Here is a 13,473-nt window from a genome sequence, read left to right as displayed (position 1 = left end):
GTGCTTCAACGACCCAATTTATTGCATCCAACTATCAACCTGTCTTCATCTGAATCCCACTTTTTGTAAGCGTGATGTTCTTCAAAGCAGCTGACTGACGTCTACACCGAAAAGGATTTACTTGAAAGTGAGCCTGCATGAACATTTATTGCCCTATTTAATATCAACGTTCAGAACTTTCTGAAGGCAAGATGACGATCTCCCTTCCCCCGCTTTCCCAAGTACATTGTCAAGGCCCACAAGTGCTTCATCATTGGTTACATGGGCAGTTAAGACAGGCAAAAGCATGAGTTAGGAGCAAACCCATTAGATAACGGGTCTCCCACACCAACGAGATTTTTTATTTTATGATAATTGAGAAAGAGTCTGTATTTTTATGTAATATTTTTTCAGTTGTGTAAAGAGTCTATTTTCACCTACTCGTGATCTTTTAGTCACTGAGGAGCAACTTGCTAGTGCTACCATTATGCACTTAAAATGATGATATAACAAAACGGAAGCTTCAGAAGAATTTATTATTTCAGATGATGATGATGATACAACCAAAGTAGAAAAGAAATCAGTGAATTAGCAAAATAGAAAAGAAAGAAAGAAAAGAAATCAGTGAGCAAAACAAGCTTTCATTCAGAGTCCGGAGCCATAAATGAGGGAGTCTGGAGCCATAAAAGGCATTCAGTCCAAGTAAGACAAAAGCAAGAAGTAAATTGAAACAGTGAAGCTGCCATATGAAAATGACAAAGCACCCACTACGGCTTGAGGAAAATGTCTTAACTTTTTGCTGATAAAAAAGAATCAAATTCCAGGATAAAGAGATAAAAGAGATGGGTTGCAGCATGAATGGTCATGTTCATGTAGGAGAGAATAAAGGAACAAGAAGAAGAGAGAGAGAGACATTAGGGAGGGTGCAGAATTGTCACTGATGGGTCACATTAACATTGAAGGTGGTAGAAGAGGAAGAGGAAAAGGAAAAGGAAGAGAAGGAATTGGGGGTCAGTTTTGGGAATTCAAGCTATGACTGTGACTAAAGCTAACCCAATGTATACAAATGTATAAATGTACTGATGGTTGTGCAGAGGGGGAGGAATGGACATATTTGTAAAAGCAATTGTTTTGAGTGATTCTGAGGTAGTTTTGTAGGGACCCAAAAGGGCAGGTACACAGCTACCCCAGTACCCTGCCTGCACATATTCTGACTATAAAGACTGTTCACATATGAAGAGAGATAGAGAGAGAGAGAGACAAAAGAAGAAGTCATATTGCAGAGAGAGTCTGGCCTTTGTCCATCTTTTCTTTGGCCTTTCTTCTGTTTCTCTCTGAAACAGCTAAGAAAGGAGCTACAGAGAGAAGGAATGGGATCACCTGTGCGCCCCTTAGCTTTCCCACATTCTTCTTTTCGGTAATTCGTGGCAGAGAGCGGTCAGTCAGAGATTGGAGAAAAATCGTAAAGAAACAGTGGATGGACTGCTCCCATTTGGACAAGTGTTCAGTTCAGCAAAATTCTTGGCCTTTTTTTATGGTAGTTCCACTCCACCGCCTAGGGGTAAATTTCTCAATGGGTTGGGCATTTTGTTTTATTTTATGATCTAAATTCATTATTAAAAATAATTTATTTAGATTATTAAGTTAATAATGCAGAGATCAACAATCTTTACAAATATTTTCATTCTAAAAATAAACTACTATTAATCTTGGTGAAAATCAAAAATGGCTCAAAGCTTAATACTACTTACCCATCCTTCTAAGTTCTAGCCAAGCAATTTATTTCTAATTATTTTCTTAGATAATAGACGGTATATATTGATAAATAAATAATTTTTTTCCAAGCAAATAAGACAAAAGGTAAATGTTTAGTAAACTAACAAATTGATAAAAATGAGATTTAACCTTTGCAATTATCAAAAATACGGAATCTACAATTACCTGGGGTTTCAATCAATCAATCAATCAATCAATTGAAATTGAATCAGCATACCAATCGCGGTAGTATTTACATGGGAATCAACGATCAGATCAACGCCTCCAGGTGATGTGGGGACACACAGCCGTACACGAACAAGCCCTGGATCGTTGTTGGGCCGTCCAATCACTCACCTTTCACTTGAGTTGTCCGGAGAACCTAATCATCTTTACTGCTGCCCGTGTTCTGGGCCCCGCTGCCCCAATTCTTGACTTTGTCCACAGACTTGGGCCCAGTCATTGACCGCAAACGGAGCCGGCCCATATCCAAACTTGGACCATCGTTCACACAAGCTTCCCACATTCTTTCTAAAGTAATAATCAAATGGGCAAATTACAAATCTTACACACAACACTCTTCCTCAAACCATAAATCTTATAATTTTTCAGAAATCCATATAATGTTATAAAACTTCGAAGATACTTTATGTAACATAAATCTAATCACAAGAGGGTAATTAGAGTAACTTTCGAAAAGTCCCGTACCTATATATTTATACCAAACCTCAGAAGTGCAGAAATTAATTTACCCTACATAAGCAAGTCTCTTAAACCACATCTAATCATTCAAATGAGCTTTTCCATATTCAACATGTCAGTTTCTCTTTCGCTCCCGTAAAAAACAGAGTCCATCAACTCCACCTTGGTGTTAGGCAGCTAGACGTGCAGTGTTCTATTTCCTAGACCTCTGAAATAGTTTATAACCATACAACCATGGAAATGTATGTAGCCTCACAACAATGCCCATCTCTCTTCAATTGTTTAGGCCTGCTTGTGGTGGTGCAAATGCCAGCAGAACAGCAGCAGCATATACAAGTTAAAGTCCCTTTCAGTAAGACCCCTCTACTGGAAGCTGGAGTATTTCCCTTATCCCTTCGCAAACCTACATGCCATAACAGAAGGCGGCTTTTTCAAACATGGAGAAACCGAAAAGGGGGGATGGGGAAGTAAAAATAAATCATGGTTAACATACTATCTTAATCTGGGCTTTGATTGATGCAATTAGCCGAGTATAATCCTCTATTTGCCTGCAAAGCAGTATCCGGTACTGATCAATTCGCATGTAGCATTGACCAAGAAGCAAGATAAGAACGGCAATGGCAAAAGGTCAACTCCTACTACAATTTGGCTCTTGAACACACAAAAAGTATGCCAAAAAAAGGGACAAGGGGAAGAAGAAAAATGTGTTCTCTTTGTAGGATCAAAGTAGTACGCTATGACAATATATATATATAGAGAGAGAGAGAGAGAGCACCTGGGAAGAAAAAAGAAAAAGAAAAACCCTGCATACATACGTTGCTAATCAAGTAGCAAAATGGACCTATATTATATATCTCTAGCTCAAGTGCAAGCATTCATCATTTTCTATTCCTTAGACAAGAACGCCAATAGTCAATCTGCTACATCATTTTTTTCTTCTGTCTTTATTTTAAAAAACGAAATCGAGTGCATATATGCCATTCTAAATAATTTCAATCAACTTCATGTTCCACCATTCAGTCAAAAGAATAAGCTATAAAGTGGAACTGTGCCATGAGAACTAGCCCTAAGTCCATGAGATGCCTCTCTAAATAATCTCAATCAGCTCCATTTTGTTCTATTAACTAATTTCTTTCCAAGATGCAGTTTTCATACTATAGTGTTGTTACCAATAACTCCAGCAATGCAACCTGATTCAGGAGATTAATATGTAAGGGGAAAAAGAAAAGAAAAAAGAAACTCTCAGCAAGCAATTCAATAAAGCATAATAAAGACATAACATGGCAGTGACTACCTGACTAACTTTTCTTCCCTTGCAGTAATATAGTTCAGAGCTTCAGACCAGGTAAGTTCAACATGAAATCCAAGTCCAATATCTACAAATATGTGTCTTGTATCTGGCCTGCAAACATGCACATAATCCATAACCCACGCCCAAAAATTAATAACCAAAAATACAAATGAAAATCAAAAAAGAAAAGAGAAGTAAAATAAATCTATAAATGAAGACAACATTTAAATACATTCAGAAATAAATTTCTCACAAAATGGTGAGATTGAAATTAAAATGCAAAACTGCAAGATAAAGCTTTTGGTGCATCTGCCAATAGAAAATTAAGCACTAAAGTGACTAGATAGGATCTTAGGCTCATGCTCACCCATTAACCACAGCCACATTGATTAGACCCTTATAACAGAATGAAAAATACCTTTTACAGGAATTGCATATGGTAAAACGAACTAATCTACTGCACCAGTTTACAAAATTTTAGGTGTTAAAATAAATAAAACAACATGATGCAACAAGGTAATCACGTAAGATGCAGATTTTGTTATAAAGTAACGAACGATGAAGAATTTTAGCTTTACATGAACATAAAGGCATGAGAAAAAGGAGTAATCTGGAAGAACATACACATCAGCCTGCATGTAGACTTCAGAACCGAGATTGACCAATGTCCTGAGACTGGTAACACTATTCTTCTGTAGATTCTCTACATTCCTTTTCAAATCTGAGCTACAAGTTCAAGAGTTAAGTAAAAAGCAGACATGAACAATGATTCCCAGCTTGAGTGCAAAATTTCAACCTAATGTCGACAGCAAAGCACAACCACTGCAGAGATATTCAAGCAGGACAGAAGAGATTCCCATGGCATGTGAAGGAGGGGGGAAGGATACAAAGTTTTTTGTTGTTCAAAGACCTTGTCCCTGCAAAATATACAAAAAAGCAGTAAGGTGCAATTGTGAATTACTGAAAATTAGTGCTTAGGCTACTTTCAAATCTGAATCCAACAAAAGGTGTAGCACTGTTGCCCACTCTAATCAGGAAATACATCCTATATCTGCTTCTTTACTTGTCTACTTTCTTTAAACAGTTGCAGCTCAACCTACATTGCAGAACTCTAAAAATCAATACGTTTCCTGTAATAATATGATAACCTGTGTGAACAGACTACTGCTCTTTATATTTTAAAAGTATCCAACAAGTGAGTGACCAAGCAATGCTTCATATAAAACCATAATGGCACCAACAACCCATCCAAGGATCCTCAATACCCCCACTAATGGACACTAATTAGTACCTCTAGAAAAGCAACAATTACCAGTTATAAGTAAAAACAAAGCCCAAATGTATTATGACAAAAAGCCCCATCCCAACCCCAAGCCAAAAAGAATAAGCACATAGATTTTACTGAAATGCATGAGCACAACAGAATAATTTTATTAAGCCCTGTTAATATTAACTTCAAGAGAAGCTTCACTAAGGTTTTGTAATTTTCATATACAACATATCACAAACTGAAAGCATAAAAAGAAAGTCAAGTGTTAACAGCATCTCAGCAACCACAGACCACATGGAACAGCCAGTATCAATCTCTTTGCTGAGCCTTAAAATTAGAAGACTTGTTCAGAACCAATGAACCTCCACCATATGAAAGGATTGATAGAAACTGCAGTGTCTGCATAGTACAGATCTCCACTCCATAGCCAAAGAAACTGGTTGAAACAAGAGAGCAAGAAAAGAGGCTAGCTTCTGTCCCAAAGAAAAAGGTTTGTCCACAATGCATTCTACTGATAGGATATTCATGTAATGAAATCTAAATCATTATGAGTAATGAGCTTTCATATCATTAATTTCGAATAGGAACAACGATAGTATAAAATCAGTGATAGCATAGTTGTCTAGTTTGCAAAACTAGTATGACTTTTAAGCCATGAATCACATAACCAATGGAATTTAAACTGATCAAAATTTCCAACCGATCAACTGCCATTATCTATTCTTGTGACAATCATGGCTTGTAAAATTTTCATACATGAGAAAGCAATAGCAAGCACAGATTTAGTTTCATACAATCAATGTGATCTTTCGTCTATAAACCACAAAACAATAGTCCAGGTTAGGCCTAAAACTTGATCTGTATATTAGCAAGCAAGCTTGATGTTTTTGAATTAAGAAAAAGCCTCCTTCCTGACAAGGAAACACTTCCCATGCATTTTCAATCTAGTAAACAAAATGAAAGATGATGCGATTTCATTTTCTTTTTGCAAAGAGGATTCAAAACCATAACAGGAAATAGTTACTCTGCTTCCACATCAGTGAAGCAAGCACAATCAGTTGCGTACACAAAAGAGTGGAAGAATTGGAAAATAACCTTTCAGCGATGGCACGAACAAGGTCTGGTTTTAAGCGACAATCAACAAATTCCTCAAATCTCTGCACCTTTTCTTCTTGAACACGGTCCATTTATGACCTAACACGAAATCATATCACATCAGAAAATCTTAAGCATTGTAATACTTCAAGATCCAAACTCAGCTCCTGACGACTATGCTAAAAGGAGAGGAAATTAACTACTTACTGTCATATAACTGATAAGTGTAGAAAATGAAAAAAAAAAATGATTGCTAGAGATTGCGAATTTTAGCAATAGAACTCCAATAGATTTTGTGTTATTAATTGCTACAGAGAGTGTCAAGCAAAAGAGTATACACAGACATAGAGATGTCAATGCAACAGTGCAACTAGACCCACATGGATGCCAATGCTCAGGTAAACCATATGCATTTTGTATGTGGTGGTGTTTCTTTTCCAACACATCATATGCATGCCATGAGATAGAGTCGAATCAACTTTCGCTACTTCACAGTGTTAAAACAAAAGGATGTGCATCATATATATGGATTTCTCATCAGTCGTCACCACTATGAAATTGTTGAAAGTAGCGTTGTACAAAAAAAAAAATGAAAAGATTCAGTTGTAACTTCTCCACCAATGCAGAGAAGCTATGAACTCATCAAAGAAGGAGAAGATTTGTTTGGGAGAGAATTTAGGTTTGTAAAAGGGAGATTAATTTCTCTCATTGAAATAGACTCTGCAATAGTCTATTTATATTACAACAGCTAACTGCCGCAGTTGCAGTTAGTTAAAACTAACACAGCTATCTAGCTAAACTAATTACAATTATAACTCTAACTAACAAACAGAAAGAACAACAGATTAGCTGTAAACTGTAAGAATCTCAACATCCCCCCCCCCCCCCTCCCCCCCCCTCAAGTTGGAGACTGGGAAAATCAGTCCCAACTTGGAAATGAGACGATGAAGATGAACCGAAGACAAAGGCTTGGTGAAGAGGTCTGCAAGCTGATCAGTAGAGGAAATGTGGAGAGGCTGAATAAATCCACGTTTAAGATGTTCTCTGACCAAGTGACAATTGATGTCCAAATGTTTGGTGCACGAATGGAAAACAGGGTTGGCAGCAATGTGTAGCATAAGGAAATAGGCAAAGTGAGGGAAACCTGTAGATCCTGTAACAAATAGGAAATCCATAGCAATTCACACACAGTTGTAGCCATGCTGCGATACTCGGCCTCAGCAGAACAACGCAAGACAGTCTTTTGTTTCTTCATTTTCCAAGAAATAAGAGCTCCTCCAAGAAAAACACAGAAACCAGTGAGAGACCTCCTTGTAAAACTACAGGATGCCCAATCAGCATCACAATATGCAGTAAGAACGGGTGGAGTAGATGCTAGATAAAAAAAGGCCCATAGAAATAGAAACCTTAAGGTACTTGAGAACATGAATAGCAGTGTCAAGATGAGGCTGTCGTGGAGAATGCATAAACTGGCTCAAATGCTGCACTGAGTGACTGAAATCGGGATGAGTTAAATTTATGTATAATAGGCGCCCAATAAGCCATCGAAACTGATCAGGATTAGAAAGAGGTTCTCCTTCATCAGGTGAAAGATGTAAAACTTGAGACAAAGGAGAAGAATATGCCTTTGCATCTTGTAAGCCTGCATCCTAGATAATATCTAGTATAAATTTCTGCTGACTTAAGAAAGTACCCGAATTGGACCGAGCACTTTCGATGCCCAGAAAGTATTTAAAAAAACCAAGATCCTTGATAGTAAATTTATCATCAAGTTGATTATTAACCAGCTGGAGATGGTCCAAATCATTACCAACCAACAAAACATCATCAACATACACAAGTAATGCAGTGAAATAAAGATCAGACTTCCAAACAAATAAGCAGTGATCATGCGGGGATTGATGAAAGCCAATACTGAATAGAAAGGAGGAGAATGTTCCACTGTCTAGAAGATTGTTTTAATCAGTAAAGAGAGCGTTTGAGTAAACAAACTTGTCCCAATGCTGCCTTAGAATAACCAGGAGGCGGCTGCATAAAGACTTCCTCATTGAGAAAGCCATGAAGAAATGCGTTATTGATATCTAGTTGACAGATAGGCCAACCTTCAATCGTTGCTAGGGCACTGAGAATCCTTAGCAACAGGGGGAAAACTATCTTTAAAGTCGAAACCCTCGATTTGGTCATACCCTTTGGCAACCAAACGAGATTTGTAGCGATCTACCGATCCATCAGGATTATATTTTACTTTGTAAACCCATTTGCATCCAATTGCCTTTTTTCCTTTCGGTAAGGAAGTGAGTGTCCAAGTTCTGTTTTGTTCCAATGCCTCTAATTCATTGTTCATGGCAGTAATCCAATTAGGGTCAGAGGATGCTTGTTGAAAAGTGGAAGGCTCTTTGATGGCAAGAACGTTGTTGACGAAGGCAGTGTACGAAGGGGCAAACTGAAAGGAATGAGAAGAAACAAAGTTTTGGGTATTACCTAAATGACTTGAATCATTAAAGAGGGAAGTTGATGAAGTAGGGGTCCCAATAAAATCTTGAAGCCAACCTGGTTTGGTACGAATACGGATTCTCCTTCGAGGAAGAGCAACAAGTTGAGAGGCAGGAGCAGTGACAGCAGTAGGTGAAGTAGTAAAAGGAATAGAGGGAGAAGAAGGTGTGGAAGCAGGTAAATCTGTTGGATGAGAAGAGATATGAGTGTGAATAGGTGGGGAAGCACTACAGGAATCTGAAGAAGGGGAAAAACACAGTAATGGTATAGGCATGGTAGGAGCTGTGACAGTGGCTTTAAATGGGAAAAGATGTTCAAAGAAGTGAACATCTCAGCTAACAAATATCTTCTTATTCTGCAAGTCATACAATTTGTAACCCTTTTGATTTCTACAATAACCAAGAAATATAGAAGGAATTGACCTAGGACGGAATTTATCGCGATGCGGTTGGGTGACAGCAGCAAAACAAAGACATTCATATACTCGAAGGTTAGTATAATCTGGAGGTTTATCAAAGAGAACTTGATAAGGAGATTTCCAAGCAAGACATAGCGTAGGAAGTCTGTTCAAAATATATGTGGCAGCAAGGATGGACTCGGCCCAACATTTGTTGGGAAGGGAAGAGTGAATCTCTAAGGATCTAGCAATATCAAGGGGATGCCGATGCTTAAGTTCGACCACACCATTTTGTTGTGGTGTGTAAGGACAAGTTGTCTGATGAATGATACCTTTGGAAAGAAAAAATGTATGACATTGGCTATTGAGGAATTCAGTTCCATTATCACTGTGCACTGTTTTGACTGTAACTTGGAACTGATTTTCAACCATGGTAATGAACTGAATGATAATGGAAGGACATTGACTCTTTTGTTGGAGAAGAAATGTCTAAGTAGCTCTAGAGAAGTCATCAACAGTAGTTAGAAAATAATTTGCTCCACAAATAGATGAAATGTGATAAGGCCCCCACAAATCTACATGAATCAGCTCCAAAACAGTTTTAGATGTAAGAATGTCTTGGGGAAAAACTGAGGCGGGATAGCTTTGCTAAAGGACATACAAAGCAGCAATGATCTGTAGAGGCAATGTGTTTTAAAAAGGTATATGAATTAGCTTAGAATTAGATGTATGTCCAAGTCCTGTGTGCCACAAAGTAAAAGTTGATTGAACAGCAGAGACAGAAGAAAAAATTGAATGACCTTTATTAGATTGAATCATAGTAGAGAGAGTATCAAATACAGAGACATCTTAGTAAGCTGTATTTGAGCAAGAAAGGAAGAAATACTGTCACCTAAAAAAACAGATTGGTCCAAGATGTATAGCCTGCCCTCCAAACGTCCCACTGCTATGATCTTATTAGTCATCAGGTCCTGAATCAAGCATCCACAAGGGATAAAAATCACAAGAAAGTGCATCTCTTGAAGCAACTTACTGACAGAAAGAAGATTAATCTGGAAGGATGGTATATAAAGTACATCATGAAGATGTACTTTAGAATTAAGCTTGATAAGGCCTACCTGGGTAACATTAGTAGTAGTGCCATCAGGTAAGGAAATGGTAATTGATTGTGTTATGGTATGGAATGTGGTAAACAGTTTTAAATCATGGCACATATGGTCTGTTGCACCACTGTCAATGATCCAGTGTTTTAGCAAAAATTGAACTAAAACAACAAAGTTGCAGTGATGAGTCGTTACTTGAAAAGTTGGTGAGAACATTGTTGAGATTGGGGTTTGGATTACTGTTTTGAAGAATTTTTAATTGGCCAAAGTTGTACTCAATTCCTCACTTCCAGTTGCAGCATTAGGTATTTCCAGAGGAGTATCCTGAATTTTCTCGATCTTACTCTCAATATATGCCACAAGTCCTTGACTCATGTCTTTGTTTCTACTGATTTTATACCAATCAGGATATCCGATTAACTTGAAGCATTGTTCTTTAACATGTCCATCCTTTTTGCAGTATACAAAATATCCCTTTCTTACCTTCATTTTGCCTGAATCTTGCTTAGAGTATGTAATTTTAATCGACAAAGCAGATCCATTTGTTATGTCATTGAATGAAGACAATACTTGTCCTTGTGCCTCAACTCGCAATGCCATGGAATAGGCTTTATTTACAGTAGGAAGGCGATCAAGTAAGAGAATTTGATTTCTAACATGGGTCATAGCCATCGTGGACCCCATCAAGAACTGCATTAACCTATTTATGTTAGTTATCTCAGCTAAAATCTTTGCTGCTCCACATGTGCAAGGCGGCAACGGATCTTGAGGCAATAGATGCATTTTCCTAGGAGTGTAATAAACAGAAATAGATGCATTTTCCTGCGAGATTGAGTCAATTTTCCGCTGAATTTGATATACCAAAGGCCCATTACTTTCCCAAAATCTCACAGCAACTTCCTCCCAAAGTTCTCTAGCAGTAGTCCTGTATAAAAAGGCCTCTACCAGCTCCTTCCATAGTGCGTTTAGTATCCAAGATGTGACCATGTAATCGCATCTCTGCCAGATCTCAAATTGATCAGAATCTTCATTCGGTGGCTGGATTTTCCTATCTATGAACCCTAGCTTGTGTTTCACCTCAAGACTAATTTGCATTGCATGACTCCAGGACCTGTAATTTATTCCATCCAAAGGTGCCGTGACTAGCATCATTCCTGGATGGTCCTAACTCTGTAGGCAAAATGAATCTCCATCGATTAGACCAGCAGCTCAATCATAGAAAATCTCTATAACTCCGGCTTCAAGATCTCCAATCATTGTAAGAAAGGAAAGCAGAGGTTGCAGCGAGGTTTCAGAGGCTGATGAGGAATCGAGGATAGAATTTCTATCAAGTCAGAGAAAACCTTGCTCTGATACCATGTAGAGAAGCTATGAAATGGTCAAAGAAGGAGAAGATTTGTTCAGGAGAGAATTTAGGTTTGTAAAAGGGAGATTAATTCCTCTCATTGGAATAGACTGTGCAATAGTCTATTTATATTACAACAGATAACTGCCGTGGTTGCAGTTAGTTAAAACTAACACAGCTATCTAGCTAAACTAATTACAGTTACAACTCTAACTAGCAAACTGAAAGAATAACAGATTAGCTGTAAACTGTAAGAATCTCAACAACCAATCCAGTATTATGCCAAGTGTATTACGAATGCAGAAGAAATTCAAAGCGAAAGGGCGCAAGGAAAAGGTACAACCAAAACCAAGTTGGTCCGACGTCTCACAGGCAATTTGTCGAATATAAGAAATGCAACACCATTCCTAAAGTGTAAACACGCCAACTTAAACAACAAGGCCTTCATTCTTTTTTTGCTCTTCAAATCAAATCAAGAGCAAACTATTAGGCTCTATTTGATTGCATTACCTATAATTTAATTCTAGGTAATGATTGTCTAGAAAACAAAAACCACCCCACCCCCCTTGGAAAATAAATTCTATGGAAAGAAACTTTAAATGCTTGTACCATACACATATTTTCCATAGAAAAGTTAAAGGTGTTTGATTGTTTTTCATAGAAAATATGTGTAATAATTACACATGATTAGACATTTTCTATGGCAAATGTGTGCTATCAAACACAGCCTTAATTTAATTGTCTCGGAAAAAACACACCAAGAGAACAAAGAAGGAGACTGGAAATTAGATAAAAATAGATGCTGAAAACAAAAGAAAAAGTTAGGAGACCTATGCATAGTTTGGCTAGGCTTTTTTTAAAGAACTGAAAAGCCGAGTAGTGTTTAAGTTATGTAATAGCGTTTAAGTTGGGTAGTGTTTAAACTAATAACATGTTTGGATAAATGTGTCTTTAAGCTATTAGTGTAAAGTTAAGTGTTTAGTTTGTAAAACCTGATAAACTGTTAGAACTTGGCAAAAATGCTAAAATGGACATGGCATTGAATAATGAAAATAAAATTCAAAAAATATAATTTTTTTTTTAAATTAAATTGATGTCCAATTGCTAAAATACTTACAATTACATGTTAATAAATTATAAAAAAAAATAAAAATATATCATTTTTATACTTTATGCATGAATTTAGATTTAATTCATAAAAATCTTCAATATATATGTTGAGATATTATATAAAATTATTTATTTTTAAATTTTATCAATACATATCAAGTATTTGCCATTTAAATAAATATTAATACTTAAATTTATATTTGTTTCCAATAGCTAGAAATTTGATATATATATTACAAAATTACAAGATTATACATGACACAATAATTGATAATTAAATAAATTTGATAATTACAAAATTCAAAATTAGATAAGACACAATTTGAATTGAAGTTCAATTATCCCATACATACACACAAAAGCCTTAGTAGAACAAAAATATAAATTTACATACAATTATTATGATTGTCCAATATGTAGGGCTATAGCATCCCGCACTGCCATCCAATAAATATCACTCCAGTCCACTTCATCGTTCATTTGACTATCAGATGGTGTCACAGATTGTGCATCAGGAATATAATTTTCGTTTTCGGCTGCAGTGAATGCAACATCCAGTAGCAATGAACATTTTTATATGAGCATTCAGTTTATATTCCTATTCAGTTATTATTTCTATGTTTCATAGTTAAAATTGCAAATAATATTACAGAAACATAATAGTGTTGGTAAACATGCAAAAAAAAATTGTAGAGATGATCAGTGTAGAGAGATATACCCGATCAGCAATGAAGGCAACAGCAACGGCAACGGCAACGGCGAAGGCAGATCTGGAAGCAGGAGGCGGCGGCAGACGCGACCAAAGAGGAGACCCAGGCGACGGCAACGATGACGGCGGATCTGGAAGCAGGAGGCGGCGATGGCAGCGATGGGCGGCGCTGGGCAACGATGGCCGGCGATGGGCAGCGTTGGCCGGCGACGGTGACCGTTGTG

At 37.1% G+C, this 13,473-nt stretch overlaps 1 protein-coding gene across 4 annotated transcripts; it reads right to left on the bottom strand.

Moving 5' to 3' along the window:
• Positions 1-2,419: 2,419 nt before the first annotated feature.
• Positions 2,420-13,404, bottom strand: LOC127797870 (uncharacterized). 4 transcript variants are annotated; one of them, XM_052331053.1, is made up of 8 exons: positions 13,259-13,404; positions 12,935-13,076; positions 6,093-6,191; positions 4,615-4,644; positions 4,352-4,453; positions 3,731-3,838; positions 2,930-2,984; positions 2,420-2,839 (listed from the first exon to the last, which is right to left on the bottom strand). In XM_052331053.1, exons 3-8 carry the CDS (start codon positions 6,182-6,184, stop codon positions 2,786-2,788), a joined length of 441 nt encoding a protein of 146 aa, XP_052187013.1. In that variant the 5' UTR covers positions 6,185-6,191; positions 12,935-13,076; positions 13,259-13,404; the 3' UTR covers positions 2,420-2,785. The 4 variants fall into 4 exon arrangements, with proteins under 4 accessions (XP_052187013.1, XP_052187012.1, XP_052187015.1 ...); XM_052331052.1 differs by lacking the exon at positions 12,935-13,076; XM_052331055.1 differs by lacking the exon at positions 12,935-13,076 and having other exon boundaries at positions 4,352-4,448; positions 4,524-4,644; positions 13,259-13,278.
• Positions 13,405-13,473: the final 69 nt, after the last annotated feature.

The sequence above is a fragment of the Diospyros lotus genome, chromosome 3 (assembly GCF_014633365.1).
Source record: "Diospyros lotus cultivar Yz01 chromosome 3, ASM1463336v1, whole genome shotgun sequence".
NCBI classification, from domain to species: Eukaryota; Viridiplantae; Streptophyta; class Magnoliopsida; order Ericales; family Ebenaceae; genus Diospyros; species Diospyros lotus.
This window is presented reverse-complemented; position numbering and strand designations above follow the sequence as displayed.